The sequence below is a fragment of the Parasteatoda tepidariorum genome, chromosome X2, assembly GCF_043381705.1.
Source record: "Parasteatoda tepidariorum isolate YZ-2023 chromosome X2, CAS_Ptep_4.0, whole genome shotgun sequence".
In the NCBI taxonomy this organism is placed as follows: domain Eukaryota; kingdom Metazoa; phylum Arthropoda; class Arachnida; order Araneae; family Theridiidae; genus Parasteatoda; species Parasteatoda tepidariorum.
This window is the reverse complement of record NC_092215.1, coordinates 55712634-55732582: the sequence shown is the minus strand read 5'-3', so window position 1 is coordinate 55732582 and position 19949 is coordinate 55712634. Positions and strand designations below refer to the sequence as shown.

Sequence of the window (19949 nt, the reverse complement as noted above, 5' to 3'; positions counted from 1 at the left end):
GAGAACAATTACCTCCTTATGATTGATTTAAATTTGTTTCAAGTATTTTGTAATAATATTTAATCAGCAATTTAGATAATTTGGTTTTTGCCGGTTTTTACCAGTTTTTGCCGGTTTTTACCAGGTTTTTGCCACTGTCCTGGCAAAAACCCCTTTTTGCCGGCAAAAACTCCAACCCTGCTTGTGACAAATGAATTCTTACATTCTTTTGAAAACTTGTGATAAAACATGTAATCATTGTGAGGCCATTCAAATCAGATGGTCGAACATTTTGGGATCCTTGTGACATTTTCACAACAATGTAAAAATTGCTGGTCAATTATAAAATCCAATGCTCAAAATGAATAGTGAAATTTTGAAATAGTGTGATTTCAATCCATACACAAATTTTACTAACATATTAAAAGAAATAAATATGAAACCTGGTTCATTTCCAGAATTGAATTGAATGTAGGGCTTAATGGCACAAGGTCCAAGAAAGGACAAGCTGCGTTAAAGCAGTTTAGCTTTAAAAGTACATACTTTCAATTTATGATCATGAAATACAGATAAAAATGGATAAAATGGTTATTACTAGCAAAACAGTGCATAGGAAAAAACGTATAAAAGGTAATAGAATTTGACAGAATGATAATTATAAAACAATTATATACAGTTTAAAATATCAATAGCATGTAGAAAAGCAAAGATGTTAGGATGATCAGATTCGTCTATCAAATCTTGTATATAAAATATGGAACTACAAATTCTGCTAGTACCATTTCTTTTGAAAAGTAAATTTTTACATCATTGCAATATTTGTAGTGAAATAAATATAGGCATAAACTTGTAGTATCTATTCAGTATAAAAAGTGGTTCCCAGTTTACAAAAAAATTACAAAAAATTTTTTTTTTCAAAAAAGAAAAAAAGTGGAACCACTAGTAGAAGCATTAGTAGGGCTATTTTTGAAAGAAACAAGATAGTTCATTTAGTTATAATATATTCAAATTATAAATATTTACAATTGGATCTAAAGGCAAAGCACAATACTTTTTCATGGCTAAAAAAGTAGGTAAGTAAAAGAAATACCCATTTCATACAGGTGTTACTCATTTAAAGCCAACTTCTTGCAATTAGGCATTAATGAGTTAATAATTCAGAATTGAAGCCTTTTTAAAATCACTATTATTCAATAAGAAACCAAGCATGATTTTCTTTTTATCACTAACAATAATTGGGCCACATTTTGTAAAGATACAAACAGCATTATTTAAACAAAATTTGAACATGAAATTTCATTGTTTAAAGATAATTTTCCAATGAAGTTGCATTCGGTAGAAATCCAATGCAAACCAACTATAGAAATAACATTGCAGAGAGTGAAACAGTTTCCAAGAGCATTGCTATTTTTTTTAATGTAGATGTCGTAGTAGAATGAGTTTTTTTTCAAACAATGCATGTTTTTTCTGAACTGAAATTTGTTTTATTTATTTATTTTTTAAAGACATACATTAAGTAACTTCAAAAGGAGGAGGCGATAAATTCACTTAAATTTTAATCTCCTTAGAAACTGTTGTCTAATTTTAACTGTCAAAATATAAAATTTCAAAGAAAACGCAATTAGTTGTAGGAAAAAAAAAGTTCAACAAAATGGCTTCTTAGAAATTTTACTACTCAAATTATTCAATGATTTTGTTCAAATTTTGCCCACATAAACTTATATAGTTGAAAAATTGTAAATATTAACTAATCTTATTACTAATTTTTTTTAATCATTATTAAATAATACGTTAGTTTTTTTACATGGAATTTTCTTTGGATAAACAAGTTTTATAAATGTAAGCAGAATGTTTTCATGTTGCTTAAAAAATGTTTGTGATATGGTAAAAAGTGAAATTAGTAATGACGACTTGCTCTCACTGACTAACTTATTAGGACCATATTTTCGATTGCGGCTAGTCCCCCAAATTTAGTTTGTCAAGAATAATCAGTATCTGTTGAAAAAAGGCATGTTTATTCAGAAAAAGTACATTTTTCAGCCCAATTTTGAAATTTCATGAACAATTTATACTATAATTAATTACAGTAAAGAGCCAATTATTCGTAATGCAGAGAGCCATAGCATATCCTGGATGTCAGAATTTCCCAGTTTTCTGGATCACAGAATGAATCAATGCAGTTTAACTATATTCCTACTTTAATATTGGATAAAAAAAATAGCTATATTAGAATTCTAATAAAAATGTGTATTTTCACTCCACTCTTTTTACTTTATTAACACAGAAAAGCATAGCAATGTATTTTATTGATAATTTTTCTACCACCTTCTGCTTGCAACAAAATAATTCGTTTCATCTGACTTTATTTACGAGATGCTAATTACATCTTTGAAAAAAATAAATAAATAAATAAAATAAAAAAAGGCCAAAATTACTGAATTCTACCTCAATAAAGGGGCAGAGACTGATTTGAGGAGAATTTCTTTCTCTGCTTTGTGCATCTGCACTTTCTTCGTGTTAACATAATTCTATTTGACTTTCAGGTATCAAAAATTGGACAGATAGCAGTTTGTTTTTCTAACAGGTGGTGAGCATTTGTTTTTTGGCATTCAGTTGGCAAACTTGCCAATAGGTATATTACCAATTTTAGGTAACACCACAGGATTTTCAGCATAAGATTTAGACGTGTTTCTTTAAATCTTGGTTCAGTTAGAACAAGTTTATTCTGAAGCTCAGCTTTTATAAAAATGATTTAAAATATTTAATTAACTGAAACCCTTTTAATAAATTCAGTGATTTTTGAACAAATTTCAACATTAGGTGGCGGCAAAAGGGTTGAAACTAGTTACAAGAGTCAATAATTTGATTGCTTAAAGAATTTTAATTGAGATTTTCGGTTCACTTCATTTTATTTAAATATGCTGCTCCTTTATGATTGATTAAACAGGAAGAAAAGTAGTCCTCTCAGCTTTCCAGCTACTCAGCTTTAAGGATGACTCAATCATTCTAGTTCAAAATGGAGGAGAGAATGAGTAAAGTTTTTCCCAGTTTTTTAGATACAAGATAAAAGCTTTATGCTGAACAGCTAACTATATTTCTACTTTATTATTGAATAAAAAGTAGCCAAATTTTGGCTGTTTCAGTATTCCAACTAAAATTTTGTATTTCCACTTTACTCTTTCTACTTTATTATATTTACATGGCAAAGTATAGTGACATATTTTTTATATTACCCTTCCACTGATAAGCACGTGTAACGAATTTCCTTCTTATAAATCAGAGAGAAAACAAAATCAGCAAGAAGTGCCTTTATATTTGATTAATGGCAGCTTATCAAAAATCAGTGATTCTTTCCAATACACAGGAGAATATAAAGAATTTGTTCCCTTTCTCATTCTTAACTTAAAGATCTTTAAGGTTAAGGAAGAAACATTGAAATTTTCTCTTGATAGATGGGGAGAAAAAATTCCTTCTACATGACTGAAATTCTCATTACCTCAATTGTTCTATTTTCGAATGGTGGGAAAATAAAGCAAAATCTTTTAAGTTTTTTTCTGATATCGGATAAAAAGTTCTGTGCTGTATATTTGAATTAAATACTTTTAACCCTTGAGATTGTCACTTAACATGTGAAAATCTGATCATCAGAGCAAAAGTTATTCAGGGTAATTTACAAATATACATATAATAAATATTATAAATAAATTACATATAATTTAAAACACGCGAATACAATGATCTATTGCTCCCATATTTTTTAAAGAATATTTTTTATATATATTTTTAATGTGTGGAGTAAATGAACTAAGTCTGTCTGAAAACTTTTTGCTCGTTAAAAAAAAAAAATTAAAATTTTAAAAAGTACATAAGGTCATGAAACTATAAAAATCTAAAATGATACAGAACTCATAAAAAGAGAGAGAGAGAGAGAGAGAGAGAGAGAGAGAAAAAGAAAAGACAATTATATTTTCTTAAACATTTGCAGAATACATATTGATGAATTATAATAAACAATCTCAATACTTCTCTTATGAGCCTTACTGGACAAAAGTGAAAATAAAAAAGGGTACATCCATGTCAGTGCTTGATATGCACTGCCATTGAAAAATTTTAAAGAAAATACTTATTTTTAAAACATAAATCAAGCACTAATGTAAAACTTAAACTATTTACCTGTAATTATTACTTTTCCTTCACCTTGTTTTAACAAAGAAAAAACACTTTTTTCATTTTCTGAGCAATCAATGAAGGTTTGCACAGCTTCTCGAAGAACACGATTTAATGAGCCAGGACCATACTTTACAGGCAAATTAGCCACTCGTCTTGGACTCAAGTAGGGTCCACAGGTACAATCATGATTTATGTAAGCACAAGCTGGAAAAAAATTAATTAAAAAAATTAGTATATTTTATTTTAAAAAACATGAGTGGTTTTGCTTGATTGGGGGGGGGGATGTAATGAGAGTACATTACATTTTAAATACCTATAGGAGATGAGTTAATGTTGCTTTATTGCCATTTTTTGGTGTTCATATTAACAATCATAATATAGATAAATGTAATAACATTTTCTTATCATAACTATAAAATTTTATTTATTGTTATAACCTCCTCCCCCACAAAAAAAATGCAAATTTTAATTTTAAGCATGGCAGTTTTTATACAGTACAGAATCCGTTATCCGGAAATCAGAAAACCGGAAAGAAATTTGATAAATTTTCCCGCAATTTTTAAAAAAAAAAATTTTTTTCCTCATAAGATTTTAGGATTTTTCTTTCTTTTTTGAAAGATGTTTACCTTACCATCATTTCAGAAATAATCATTAGTGTATTACTTCATCTTTTTTTTAATGATTATTTCCAAATATTTTTTTTTTNTCCAGGGTTTAACACTAAAAAAACGGCTTTTTGTAGCGATTCAGAAAACCGGAAAAATCAGTTATCCGGAATAGCGATAGTCCCGATCGTTCCGGATAATCGGTTCTCTACTGTATTAAAAAATTTCTTAAATATCAATATATCAGAACCTAGGAATTTAGTATTGTACTAATTTGAACATTTTCAAATTTATTTCGTTATTCTCTTAAAATAAATTTGTTCCCCTTTACAAAAATCAAAAGCATTCTTTATTTTTCTCCTATGGTCAACTCACAAAGGAGTTTAGTTTAATACTTGGTTTAGATTAGTTTTTAATTCCATTTCAGCAATTCAGTGACATTTTTAGGAAACTTACTTTCAGGATAATTTTAATGTAATAAGTTTACATACATAAACTAACTGCACAAAAATTTTCTATGTTCCCAAATAAGCAAAGTGCTGTGATTTGTGTGCATTGTCAAATCTAAGAGCAATGCCAGTAGTAGTAAGCTGCTTAGGTCACCTAAGCTAGAGTGGACACACCAGACAAAGAGGAACACCCCAATGGCACAACCAGAAAATAATTCTACAGGGAGGGGGCTTAAAATTGAAAATCTTAGTTTTACTTTTCATGAATGTTGATAAGATAAATATAAATAAGATATGTATAAATATAAATAAGAATACATTTTTTTAATCTAATAGTTATTTTTCATTAATAAATTAAATTCATTACACAACAAATAAATTGTTTATTAGTTTACATACGAGGGTTGTAAATTAAATAGTGGCAACTTGACCTTGAAACTCACAGAAGGGGGGGTAATGCGCAAATAGGATATGGGAGCGGTGAGGTGGCACTATAGTCGATGTGTAGAGTGCAAAAAACAGTAGATCTGCTTAGAAGGGTATTTGTTGCGTGGCGTTAAAATGATGAGTTTCGTTTACATCGCTCTAAATCATGTTTTCAAAAGGGGAGTAGCATTCGTGGCTTAAAATCGAGGTTGCCCATGGCAAAAATGCAACAGAATGCTATCGTGGATTAGTGGAAGCCTGTAGCGGAAATGCTTTATCGTATAGGACAGTAGCACGATGTGTTCAAGCATTTCGTTCGGGTCAGAATGGGATTTGCAACTCACAGGTCGGCCCTCCATTCCTCAAGAGCAGATTGATATCCTGAGCGGTCTTAGAGGTTGGTCTGAGTCATCAAACGGTGTGGCGCATAATGAAGAAATCTCTCAACATGAGGAAAATTGCCTCCTGCTGGGTTCCCTATTGACTAACCGAATTACAAAAATGGTACAGGTATGACTGGCTGGCACCCACTTGGAGAGATACTGCAATGAAGGAGACACATTTCTGCAGCGTATTGTCGCCATTGATTAGACATGGGCACAAGCCTATGAGCCTGAATTAAAGCGTCAATCAAATGAATGGTGTCACCAAGGTTCGCCACGTCCACAGAAATTTCGACAGGAACCCAGTCGGGTTAAGGTTATGCTGATTGTGGCATACGACTGAGATGGTGTGATTCTTACACATGCTGTAACTGAAGGACAAACTGTCAACACAGATTACTATTGCCGATTTCTACAGCACCATCTGCGTCCGGCTATGCAGCGCAAACGTCTACGTTTATTGCACAACAATCTCACTATCGTATTGCATGACAACGCTCGTTGCCATGTCGCAAACAAAGTCACTATCCTATTGCGACGGTGGCAGTGGGAAATCCTGGAACACTCTCCCTACAGGAGTCCTTGTGACTTCGATCTGTTTCCGAAGTTGAAGGAACCCCTCCGAGGCCACCCATTTCATGACATTTCATCTGTACTCCACGCAGTAGGGCGCTCAGTTGCTCACATCAACAATCAACACCTTGCCACTGGTTTACAACGGCCTCTTGACATTTGGTAAAAGGTTATAAGCTTTGCTGGTGATTATACACAGGAATGTAATGCAATTGGACTTGTAAGTTCATTAAAAATTATGTTGCCATTACTTAATTTACAACCCTTGTAGATAAAATATAAAACATATGGATTGAGTAAAAGTAAAGGAAAAAAAAACATACTTTCATTATTTAATTAAGTTCATTTTCCTTTCTTTTTCAATGAAGTGGATACAGAACATTTTCTTCCAAAAATGCAATTTCTTCATAATATGGAGTGCCTTGAATAACTTTTGATCTAATGATTGGATTTTCCAAGTACTAGGACTCAAACATAATGGTTCATAGGGGTGACTTCAAATATACTAATTAATTATTAACTGATGATATTTTAAGTTGCCGCAATCTGGAAAATATGGTTGCGATAATTTGGTCAGGAGAGAGGTTAAAATTTTGAACCCCTTAATTATAATTTTACTCTTTGCATATTTTGTCGTATTTCGAGAACTTTTTAAGTGAATCAAAATTTTTTTTCCACATAATTATAAAATTTGTTTATCCAAACATAATTCCATGAAAAAATCATTTTTAATAATTATTTGTTATTATTAATTTTAATAATTTTTCGAAAAAAAAAATTGAATTGTAAGATATAAAATTTTTTAAATCACTTTAAAGAATTTAATTTTATATAGTAGAGTATAAAATTTTAACCAAATTGGTCTAACGGATATACCGCTTTTGTAAAATAAAAATTTTTAGGAGCTGTTCGACGGATTTCGTGCAATATTTGCCATATAAAATTACATTTTATGAAATGATATAAAAATTTGTAAAACTTAAAATTCAGAACTTTTTCTACTTTTCCTAATTTAAATAATAAAAAATAATAAATAATTATTGAAAAATATTTTTTGCATTGAAGTATCAAATAAACAAATTTTATAATCGTGAGCAAAAATTTTTCAAATCGCTTTAAGAAGTTTTTGAGATATGGTGAAATACACAGAAGTTAAATTTACATTAAGGACTCCGAACTTTGGACTTTCTTTTATCACAAAATGCCAAGAATTGTCGTAAAAAAAAGAACTAATCCGTAATATTTTCATCTAAATAAAATCCTTTCAAGGATATTATTTTCAGCCATTATTATTAATGATTTGATGTAGATGCATGAATTTGGCATCATTTCAAAAAACATGTTGTTTGATTGAAATCTGCAGGAAAATTATTTTTCATTGTCTCTGATAGTGTGGCAAGTTATTTGAATGCCAAATTTATCTCAACTTATTAATGCCCCCCCCCCCAAATGATGAAAACTTAGGCACAAATAAGATTTTTAAAAAAGTTTTTAAAAATGGCTTTTTATAAATGGGTCTAGTAAAAATTATTTTTACCGGTGCATCAATTTTTATGTTTCGCGAATGGTCCTCTAAATTCATTTTTTAATCATTCTTCTCATAATTTATCCAAATTCATATGTCATTAAAAATCTTAAAATTTTTACCTGTGAGTGTTTTCTAGATTTAACATGGAATTCAATATCATATCCCACTCCTTTGAAGGAATGCTTTTAGGTGCAATCCAAATCTTTTGAGGACTGTATAGTCCTATGACATATCGTTGTGGGCCTTATATCTGACTATCAGTATTTTTAAACTCATTTTGAATGTTAGTTTTTTCTTGTAAAAAACGATGCTATGTCAATATTATTAACCTTCCTTTTTGTGCTGACTTTATAACTAGACACTGTTAAAAAAGCAGATCAACGAAATAAAGTGATTAAATTTTTTTCTTATTATTATATTGCAGAGAAATATATTCTAATTGTATTACTCTAATATTGTAAAATAAAATCAAAGAAACACACTAAGCAAAAACATGTTTTACCACTTGAATCATGCAAGAAGTTGCAATTTGCTTATTAATGAAAGAAACTGATAATTAACGGTGTGGACAATGGAAGCTGTATGAATCCTGTTCACCACACCAAGTTCCTTCCTTTACATTTGTTTTGTTTTCAAAATAGTTTGTCTCCCACCCACATAGTGGAATCTTTTTCTGAAAAATGAAAGAGGTTCACCCTGTCGAACTGTCCTGATAATATATTCTGTTCACAGATTCTTTACTCAATAAGAAAGGATACTTAACTGTACCCTAATCCTCTAGGTTGGAGGTTGAATGCTGTGCTAACATCCCTATCTCGTTCAACATTTTTGTCAAGAAAGCTAAGGGAAAAATTTGCCAGACTGACATCATAGAACTGGACTGGAAAGACTGACAATGATTTCTGGCTTGGAAGTGGATACAGAACTGTGGAGAATGGAGAGTTGTTCTGAGGCAGACTTCAGTCCTCAAAGAACCATTAGGTAAATGATTAGCAGAAGAGTAAAAATTCAATCACACACACTAAAGCCACACGAGACAAAGTTCTTATGAAACATGTTAAAAAAAATTTTTTTATAAGGAAGAACTGAAGAAAAAATTCAATGTATGAGACAGAAGAAAATTTTTTTACTCAGATAAAAATTTTTTATATCTTACATTTTTTTTTATCGTTTCCTTAAGAATTTTAAATTTTCAGATTATTCAGGTGTTCCTGGTTCTCTTAAAATTAAGCAACTTGATAAAACAATTTTGAATTCTAATTCTTACTTTTTTAAATATTTTAATTTTATTACCGTCGTTGAACAGCTGACCCACTTTTTGGGTTTACCACTACACAATTATGTAGCCTAGTAATTTTGAATCCAATCCAGAAGACAAGGGAATTCCTGGATCAAGTATTGGAAGAAATTTGCCTTCATGGAGGACTTTTTAAGGGAACTACGCATTAGCGTTACATGGAGAGGAAGATCACAAAAATCTCCCACAGTTACCCTGAGGGCAAGGGGACGCTAACCCATAATCTGTCTACCACTGAGGATATTTCACGTCAGCACTGTGGTCGGTGCAAGCCGGATGCGGAATTTGTATTGACTGGGATTCAAACCCGGCTCACCTCATTGGAAGGCGAATGCTCAATCCCCTGAGCCATCACAGGCTCTTCTAATACTTATAATATTCACATTAAAATAAATTAACATATCAACAATGTCAAATTACCTGTGGGATATGTTTTTGAAACAGAACTTGTGTCAGGCTCTGTAACAAGAACTTTTGAAATAGATGAAGACGGTTTGCAATCTGGTTGGTTCGTTTCTTCATTTTCTAGAACAGAAGAGTTACCAGAGGAAACTGCTAGGTAAGACTGAGATTGGCTTTTCAGGCTGCCATCAGTTACATTTATTTTAGATCTGGTGCTACTGCTAGGATTTTGTGAAGATACAGGAGAATTAATTGTTGGAGCTAAAGTAGAGTTAGTAACTGGTAAATGAACTTTAACTTTGTACCTTCCTCCAGCTGCACCTAAGTAGAAGGATCATTCATTAATATAAAACTATGCATAAAAATCCTAACCTAATCAAATTACTGATTCTGCAAATTGATTCAGTTAATATTGACATGTTCATAATAACTCCACACCTATGTGTCAATACTAGCTCTGTGCAGTCATTTGTTATTTTAAGTGCATTACTCATTAATTAAAAAGAGACATATTAGAAGTGACTATTAAAACATGAAATAAGCATATTCATCCTTAACCGATTTCCTATTGTTAAAAACAATAAAAAAAAGTCGGAATTTGCAAATATAACATAAATTAATATGTTACGTTTCCATTATAAAAACCTCGTTTTCTGTAATTTGCTACTTAACATTCTAATGCTTTCTCTTGTAACTATATATTAAAGTATAACACAGTTTAGTCCTTCGGCAAAAATTTTTGAGTGATAAATAATAGAAACAATCAATTTGTCTACACTAACCCCCTCTACCTTACATTAAAAGTTAACTTTGGATTAAGTGTATCATCTTATAAAGCAATCTTAAAATTTTCTTTTAACAATCTTAAGGAGAAGAATTTAATTTTAATTTATTGCTTTTTGATTAATTTCTAGAAATCGCATTCACTTTGAAATTAATCTTGTAATCAATATTTGTTAAAGAAAAATTATAATTTTAGCTAAACTTTTAAACAAACTATCAATTTTATTCTTTCATGTAATTAATTCAACATAAAGAAAATTATAATTCCTTACTATCTATTGAAATTAACCAAGTAGTCATGGAGCAACATGTCTGCAATATATTATTTTGAATTTCTTCGGAGAGATTATGTTTTAATTAAAAAGACAGGAAAAGTAATTTCTACGAAAGATGTGTAACTTTTTGATGGAGAGGAGGAATAAGAAGGAAACACAAAAGGAAGTCAGTTGGGACAGGAATGAAGTGAAAGAAATACGATACCTGGAGTTGAAATAAACCTATGCAGAAAACAATGATGTAAATTCAGAATGATATTCTACTTAAAATAAGGGAACGCCAACAATGAAGTTATAATAAATATTTCTTTTTTTATTTTATTTTCAAGATTCTGTCTCCCCTAATATTTATAATTAGCATAGAATTAAATTATGTAGCAATTTAAAATTAGGACTAGATAAATGAAGTTCAAGCTTAACTAAGCAAGTGTTAGAAAACATGTCTATTGTTTGAAAATATATAAGGTTTTATTGATGGGTTTTCTAATTTAGTATGGGTAATAAATAATCTACGGTACAAAGTCCCATATCCGGATGTTCATTTACAGGAAACGTCTTTTTTCCAGATACTTTAACAATCAAAATAAATAAATCTCTTTTTCTCAAAGTCATATTTTTCACACCCTCTTGCTATTTTCAGGACAGCTAAATATTTAACACTTAAGGAGTAGTTGAAAAGATAAAAACAGTTGAAGAAGAACAAACTTCAGTGAAATGAATAAACTATGAATATTAATGACTATAAATTTTTTTAACTGAATATCTAAAAAAAAAAAGTTTCTTTATTCAAGAAAGAAAAAGTTCATGCCATCTATCGTCTGCTTGCATTTTTTTAAAAATATTTTAGTGATATTTATTTTTCATAGTAAATATTCCTTTGTTAATTTATAGTAATTTAACTAATAACAAAGCTTACTGCATAAATATTGATATTAAATATCTTTACTATTATTTATCTAATTTATTTGTGTTGAAATTTTATTAAATAACATTGGTTAATTTATTAAATAACATTTGTTTTGATCTTTGTTTACCTTAAAGACCTATCACCTGGAAAAATCTATTTTTCGGACTTGCTGAAGTTCTGATCATTCCGTATACGAGACTTCCCACTGTATAACCTACAATTTCAAGTAATGATTTGTGATGAATACATTAGTTAATTTGTATGATGCTTGTTTTCATTTGAGAACACGTGGTAGTAACTGTTTTCTTATTAATTTGGCTAAATGATTTTGATATTTATTTATAGAACACAACAAACACTAAACCAATTAACATTATTGTCAAAATCTTTTAAATTCAATGATTTATATTTGGCTTATTTGGTTTCAGGTAAAAATATATTTAATTAATCACTAGTAAATTTCATTTATTTTTCATAGCTTCCTTATATTAAGCTGCAATTTAGTGGTCTGTTGTGATTAGAGAGAAATGAATCACTTAGTTATTTTGCTATAATAATGTTAATTGAATTTGGCAATAGTTAATTACTGTGAGTGTATTCATAATAATAGGGCAAGTATGACATAACCTATGTCTAGTGTGCAAAATAAAAAACGGACCACCCTGAATAGCTTTTGGTCTAGTGATCGGATCTTCAAGTTCTAGGACTAATTCTTAAAGTTTTGAAAGGGCGACTTCAAACATTCCAAATCATTAGTGACTGCGATATTTTAATTTATGAAATCAGACACAAAAATGTACTTCCTCAAAGAAAAAAAAACATAACTTTTAATCGACGGATTTCTGACCACGTAAATATAAGGATTAGCTGCAATCTGGGAAATTAGGTCCACATAGTTTCGTCAAAGCTTGGACTACTTAATGTTAATTTTACTTTTTGCGTATTTTGACTTATCTTGAAAACTTTTCAAGTGAATTGAAAATTTTTGCACACTATTATAAAATTCGTATATTGAAAAGTAGTTCCATACAAAACATAACTTTTAGTAAGTATTAATTATTTTTTATTAATTTATTTAATTATAGATAAAAAAAACTTAGAATTGTAAAGCATACAATTTCTTACATCATTAATTTCAAATGGCAAAAATAATAAATAATTAAATAAATTAATTTTAAATGGCAACATTTGAGCAGAATTCACAGTATAGTTCTTGAGAAACCAAATTCTAAACACACCATTTTTCAAAATTCAATTTCTGTTGAACTATTTGACCGATTTCGCTTAAATTTTGTATTTTGCCATTTAAAATTGCATTCTTTAAAATGATGCAAAACATTTTAAAATTTTCTCGACTATTATTAAATAAAATAATAAATACTTACTAAAAGTTAAATTTTGTATAAAATTATCTTTAAATAAATGAATTTTTGAATTTTAAAAAAAATTTGCTTAAAAAGTTTTTGAGATATGTCGAAATACCCAAAAATTAATATTAAGGGGCCCAGACTTAGGACCCCTCTCCTGACTCAACTATTGGTACCATATTTCCCAGATTGTGGCTATTCCTGATCTTTAAAAGGTCAGAAATCCAAATCCATCAACAACAAAAAAATTTTATTCAGAGAAAGAATGTTTTTGCGTCTGAGTTCATAACTTAAAATATTGCCTTCATTAATTAATTTGCATATTTGAGGTCACCCCCTCGAGCCATTGAGTTGTAGAACGTGAAGATCGGATCATTAGATTAAAAGTTATTCTGAGTGGTCCGTTTTTTAATTTGCACATTGTACAATAGACTAGTGTTCCACACTCAGTTTGGGAGAAAAGGATAACTCCTGTGGGCAGCGAGTAAATTTATTCTCCTTTGCCTATATTGTTTGCATTGTCATTATTTCTACAGCATTATAATGCTTTGCAATTTGAAAAGGAACAGATTCAAGATGGACACATACATTAAAAAAAAAATACTTTTTCTCCTTTATCAATTACTATTTGAAATTTTGGAAAAGAAGCAGTGTTTATTGCTGAAGGGTCTTGGTGAAAATTAAATATTTTTCCTTGGAAAATAAAATGAATCTTATTAATGATGCTGATAGAAATCCAACCAAAAGGAAACCACAATGAAGTATGAAATTCCACAAATATCCTCTTAATTATTATTATATATTTAAAGAAAGGAAAACATCCTTTTACAACTTAAAGAAATAGTTGTCAAAATAAAGGAATTTGTGCGTCTTTCTGCTAGCGGAATCAGCTTTATTGCTTAAATAATTTTTCCTTTAATATTATAACTTAAAAAGATGTGTATTAATCCCCGATTATAATGCATATAAATTAAGGAATATTTTTATTTGCATTTTAATATTCAAAAGCAAAACTAATCTAAAGTGTAAGTTGCATTTCTGATAGGTGGAAGTTTCTCATGAGTCCTATCAGAGTCGAGTGAATTAACTTCAGTATGTCTTGAGTCTTACGGTTAACTACTCCAGTATTCTCCAATAAGTCTGAAAATGCATTCAGGATTTATTCTTGTTTTGTTTCTGGTTAAGCAATAAATTTAAATAGAAAAAATATCTTAATGCAAAATTTTTTTAAGCAGTATTCTCAGTTGTTTGCTACTTTAATCCATTTGGAGGCATCTCGTTTGTGGGAAGCGGTTTTGAATTATTTTTGTTGTATTTATTAGAAAACCATAATAAAAATTTTTTAATCGAATAAAAAATAAAAAATCGAATAAAAATTTTTTATTGTAGAAGAATCAAGGGAAAAAAATCTTAACTGTCTTTAATCTTTTACTTAAGCTCATAAGATTTGAATTTCTAGCGTAACTACCACTACGATAATATAATTTCAAATCACTAGTAAAATGTAGTGTAACTACCACTACAATGATACAATTCTAATTCACTAGTATATAAAATATGTTAAATCGATTCTATCTTGGGATACCTTCTGATAGATGAAGGTTGACATCGTGGGCATTCTAATCCCCACATTGGTGACCTTCGGACGTGATCTGAAAACTCCTATCTTGACAGTAATGTGAACCTCGATATGATAACGCCTTGTTGGATGGATAGACCATAGTGAACAGTTGACTTGCTATTTGTGACAGTGACATTGTCCTTTTTGTACTATTGCTACTCAGTCTCGATCACATACAATAGACCTGTTCACACTTGACTGCTAATTGCAATACAAGAGCGAACACGCCACACTCACAACTGTGATCTCAATACAGCTCTCACAACCAGCACTTAAAGTTTGGTGATCTTAACACAGCTCTCTCGGCATCTCACAAAACAGAAATGAATCAACTAGTGATACCCATTCATCGAATTCTAAAACAGATAAAATTCTGCTGCTGGAGTTATGTAGTGTATTTACCACTACAATTCCAGCCCCCACAAATGCATCACCATACAATAAGTAGTTGTTTTTGAAGAAATAAAAGAAATTACAGATTATAAAAATTGGACTAGATGTTTAAATAACAAAAGTATTAAAAAAAACAGTAAATAAAATTATTAAATTCATGTTCACAACTTTTTCAGAATTAAAATTATAAACTCTTTTATAATACAGTTTGAAGTCCCATATCCGGTTGTCCTATTCACAGATGGGTCTGTTTCCAGGACACTTTTTAACAATAAAAATAAATAAACATATCTTCATCTTGCCCTTTTATAACCCCCCCCCCTTTATTTTATGTATTTGCAGTTTTGGGAGAACTAAGTGTCATTTGACACATGTTAGAAGAACTACCAAGATCGCCAAGCGCATACTGCTCCTCTGAGATGGAGTAAGAGATGGATAGTTGTTTAAAAGAATGCAACTAAATCCTCCTCTTCTAGTGATGTCCAAACAAGTATAACAGCTGGCTTGAAAAAAAGGACATTTATTGAAACCTCTTAGATAACTAGGGATGGATTGACCAAATGAAAAATCTGAATAAGTTTGAAAAGATACATATCCTGGAGAAATAATCTTTCTTCTTCTGATCATGTAATATTTCTGGGGTGGAGAAAAAGGGGACAACATTCTTTCTTAACCATCGACATAAAAATGACTTCAAGATTCCCTTCTACTTAAATATGAACATGCCTAAGGAAAGTCCCTTTATTCTCAACCAAGAGTTAAATTACATTTCTTTGAAATTAATTCTCTTTTAATTTATATCTTTCCCTCAAACTTCCAGTACACTTGCAATACATTAATACAGTAATTGACCTTGGTGAAATACATCTTGCAAAAGATTCCAGAACTAATTTCTATTGCTAAGTATCTCATACTTAAAACGATTCAATGAAACACTTTTGACATTTTTACCGATCTAGCTTTCTGAATTAAGGAATTGTGAGTTTTAACTGCTTGTTTTTAAAGTTATTTGTGTTAAGTTTTCGACGGGTTATTTTTTATTAAGTTTTAATTGAGTTATTGTTATTTGTGTTTAATTTTTTTTTATTAAGTTATCTTTGTTGATGTGCTATTATTTTACCTAATGTCTTCACATCAGTCAAAAAAAAAAAATGTTTCTTTATCAACTAAAGAAAAAGAGGAATTGCTTAAAAATTTAGACATGGGCATTTCACTGCTTAAGCAATGTACTTTTTACTTTTGCTATGTTTTTTGTTTGCTTATTTTAAATTACTTGTCCCCCCCCCTTCAGATGGTAGGGCATGCAATTATCTCTTTCTTAATGCATTATTTTAACATTGTAACAGAACTATACTACTTTAAAACTGAATTACCACCACGCCATCTTGTGGCGAAACTTTTGAGTTGAACTGCAGCAACCGATTGGAGAACATCTCCAAATTAATCTCTCCGTGTAGTGTTATGTGAGTTTCGTTTTGTTAATATGTTTTTTTAGTAATTTGTAACTGTTTTCTGTGCTCTGCTAGTAACTATATAAATAAATCATTTCAGAGCTAGCCCGGTATTTTGTTTTCTTATTGTTTCTTGGAAAATGGTTACAACATTTATTTTAGTAGTGTATATTCCGCTTCATTTCAATGAATTTTTAATTTCATACAATGCTAAATGGCTTTTGTATTTTTCTCCATCTAGCACAGTCAATTATGTTTTGAATTAAAAACAAAAAAATATAAAACAACAATATTCAACTTTATTATTGAAATTTTTTTCTCTCTCCATTTTAGCCGTTTTCGTATTACAATTAAAATGTTTATTTATATTATATTCCATTATTCATTATATTACATTACTTCTTTATATTCAGTGAAGCATAGCAATGTATTTTTTAATTATTTCCCTTCCACCAACTGTTCACTGTTATGCATGCAGCAAACATTTCTTTCTTGTAAATAGAGACAAAAAATGAACTCAGCATGCCACTTTTTTAGGTTTGATTGACGGCTGTTAATTGGAGAGAGAAAATAAGACTTTGTCACTTCCCCACTCCTTCCGACTTAAGATGTTCTCGTTAAACATCTTTTCTTCTCTTCACATGGGAAGAAAATGTTTTTTTCTCTCCCTACCTTTTCATCAACTCAACTTCAAGGATGACTGGAAAGATCTTGCTTCAATCCCTTTAGTTCAGTGGTGGAGAAAGTAACCTTTTTGTTTAATTATAATCAATTGTTTGTCATTTTTTAAAATTTGCTTTGTTTTTAATATTTTGAGTAATGAGTTCCCTACAACTATTTTTCTCTCTCATTAGATATCATTCTAATAGTTGAACGTTAACGACTGAAATTTTTTATTATTTTTTTATTTTCCGTTGCATAATACTTGTTTTGATTTTTGTTTATGTTGTGGTCTATTTTATAGAAAAAATCTATTATCTGGACTTGCTTAAGTCCCACAGACTTCAGATACGGGACTTCCACTGAAATCCATTTTAACAGGAATTGCAAATAAATATTTTTAAATAATTAATATATTTTTAAAAAGTACTTTTATTGTTCTATAATGAAAATTTTTAACTATTGTGATTGTACCAAATATAAATGGTATTGAAATAAAATTTTTTGCTGAAATAGAAGATGTCTACTTTATTTAAATATAATTATTTTGCAATCTTTACAATGGTGTTGTCTTACAAATGCAGCATTTGCAGTCAAATATATTAATATTTAGTTCTATTTAACATCAAAATGAGTGGTCATATCATTATAACAACCTGTAACAATCCTTTGGTTAATTTGAAAAATAATGATCCATAAGTGAGTAGTAAATAATAATATTAAATTAAGAAAAAGTATCTGATTTCATTTGATGGATGACTTACAATGTGGGCTCTTATAATCACATCTGACATTTATTGTTTTAATCGTGATAAGTGTCAAAATAAATCCCTCATTTGAAAGATAAGGATAAATATTTCAGCATAAAAGTTATAAACAGTATTAAATTAAGAAAAGTTTCATGTTTAAATCTATCAAATTATATTTCTAATTACACATACACATTGCCTCAGTATAGCGCTGAGGCATTTGGATGCCCAGAGCAAACTCTATGATTAGAGATAATGTTAGATGCATCTTAAAAGAGGAGTGTAATCACTGTAGGCCAAAACGCCTATTATGCAAAAAGAAACATTAGAAACGAAAAAAGAAAATTAATATTTTAAACATCTATTTATGTAAGGAAATTATTCCATGGTAAAAATATTATCATTTTTAAACAGCTAACTTAATTTCTTTCATAAATGCTTAAAGTTAAATAAGCAATAATATAAAATTTATCAGCCATAATGCCATAGCCTTTTTTCTCTATGCTACTGCAGTGCTCATAGGTTTTTAAACTCTCCGGTTTGAGGAATTGGCTGTTAATTTTCATCAAATTTTCAAAATCATAATTTATATATGATAACATTGATAGAATTCATTTTAAGATAATATATATTGCGGATTATATACAGCAAGTTATGATAAGAAATTTTTAATAATTACCCTTATTTCCAGGATATTGTAAGGTATGTCCACTAGCTCTACACCATCCAACAGGAAAAATATCTCTAGAGTCAAATTTACACCAGTAATCAAAAGCTCCTCGCCAACCATCAAAAGTTACAAAGATCATATCTTCTTTCACAGCACCAACTGTGGCAGGACAAATTAAGTGAGGATTTTTTCGATCCAATGCTTCTAATTTATAACCAATTTCAAATTTGTTGCGTTTTGGTGATGGTGGTTCCTAGTATATATACATTGGAGAACAAAAAAAAATTATTCAAATAACATTATAACAAGTTTAAGCAAATATTTCATAAAATTATACAGAACAGAACCCTTAATCAGTTATCCAGAAAACCGGTTTTCCAGCCATTTTAACTAAAACGATTGGGTCATAAGAAGCTGAGTGTATGGAAAGAGGTTAATGCCTTTTGATTCACAGATGGCACTATAGCCGAGAAAATTAAAATATCATACAAACTGTTTAAAATGGTGATTCCTTGAGACTCTTCCGATTGAAAAAAATTTCAAGAGCTTGAACTAGTGTTGGTGTCTCTTAATTTCAAAACAGAAATTTTGGAAACCAATTTTGACACTGGCGTACTATAAAAATTGGTTTGCAAAATTTCCAATCAATTCACCTTCTCAATGGACACTGGATAATTCTTTCCTCACTTGAACAGTATTTTTATATTTTTGACAGTAAAAAAGTAAAATATGCTGAAAATGCTGCTTTTTTACTTTGCATATTTGAAAGGGCACCAATCAAAAACAACAGCATGAAATCAATCAAACTAGTTTAGAAGTAAATCTTGGTACATCAAAATATACAGTCAGACCTCGATATAAGGTCACTTTTCCAAAGTCTCGGCTCACTGAAAAGGAATTATTTGTTACAAATTATCGGATATATGGTCAAGTTTTAATAATCGTTATTGCTTATAAGATCATTTTTATCTGAGGCGAGCGGTGCTCTTTTCAAACAAAAGCCTATTTAACTTCCTTAAAAGGCAATTACCCTTCTCGAGTTCTAGGAAAACGTTGCAGCCAACGAACACACCTGGACTTGGAGAGAGTTTCCCCTCCCCAGTTTCAATTGTTTTCGTCATGCTGGTTTTGTGAGTTCTCTGAATATCGTGGATAACGAAACCGAAGAAGACGATATTCCTCTATCTGTTCTGATGGAAGATGTGAAAAATCATGGCCATGCCATTGAAGGGGAGGCTGAATATGGTTTGATTGATGAGGA

General features: G+C 30.0%; 1 protein-coding gene across 3 annotated transcripts in view; it reads right to left on the bottom strand.

Annotated features, from left to right (window-relative positions):
* LOC107453374 (Polycomb protein Scm) overlaps positions 1-19949 on the bottom strand; it is a 66509-nt gene that overhangs the window by 15287 nt on the left and 31273 nt on the right. For all 3 annotated transcript variants that reach the window (XM_016070190.3, XM_016070191.3, XM_071188096.1), the window contains exons 7-9: positions 18698-18941; positions 9831-10133; positions 4153-4353 (exon numbers count right to left, since the gene is read on the bottom strand). In XM_016070190.3, coding sequence (XP_015925676.1) covers positions 4153-4353; positions 9831-10133; positions 18698-18941 — 748 coding nt within the window. The remainder of the gene's footprint in view (positions 1-4152; positions 4354-9830; positions 10134-18697; positions 18942-19949) is intronic.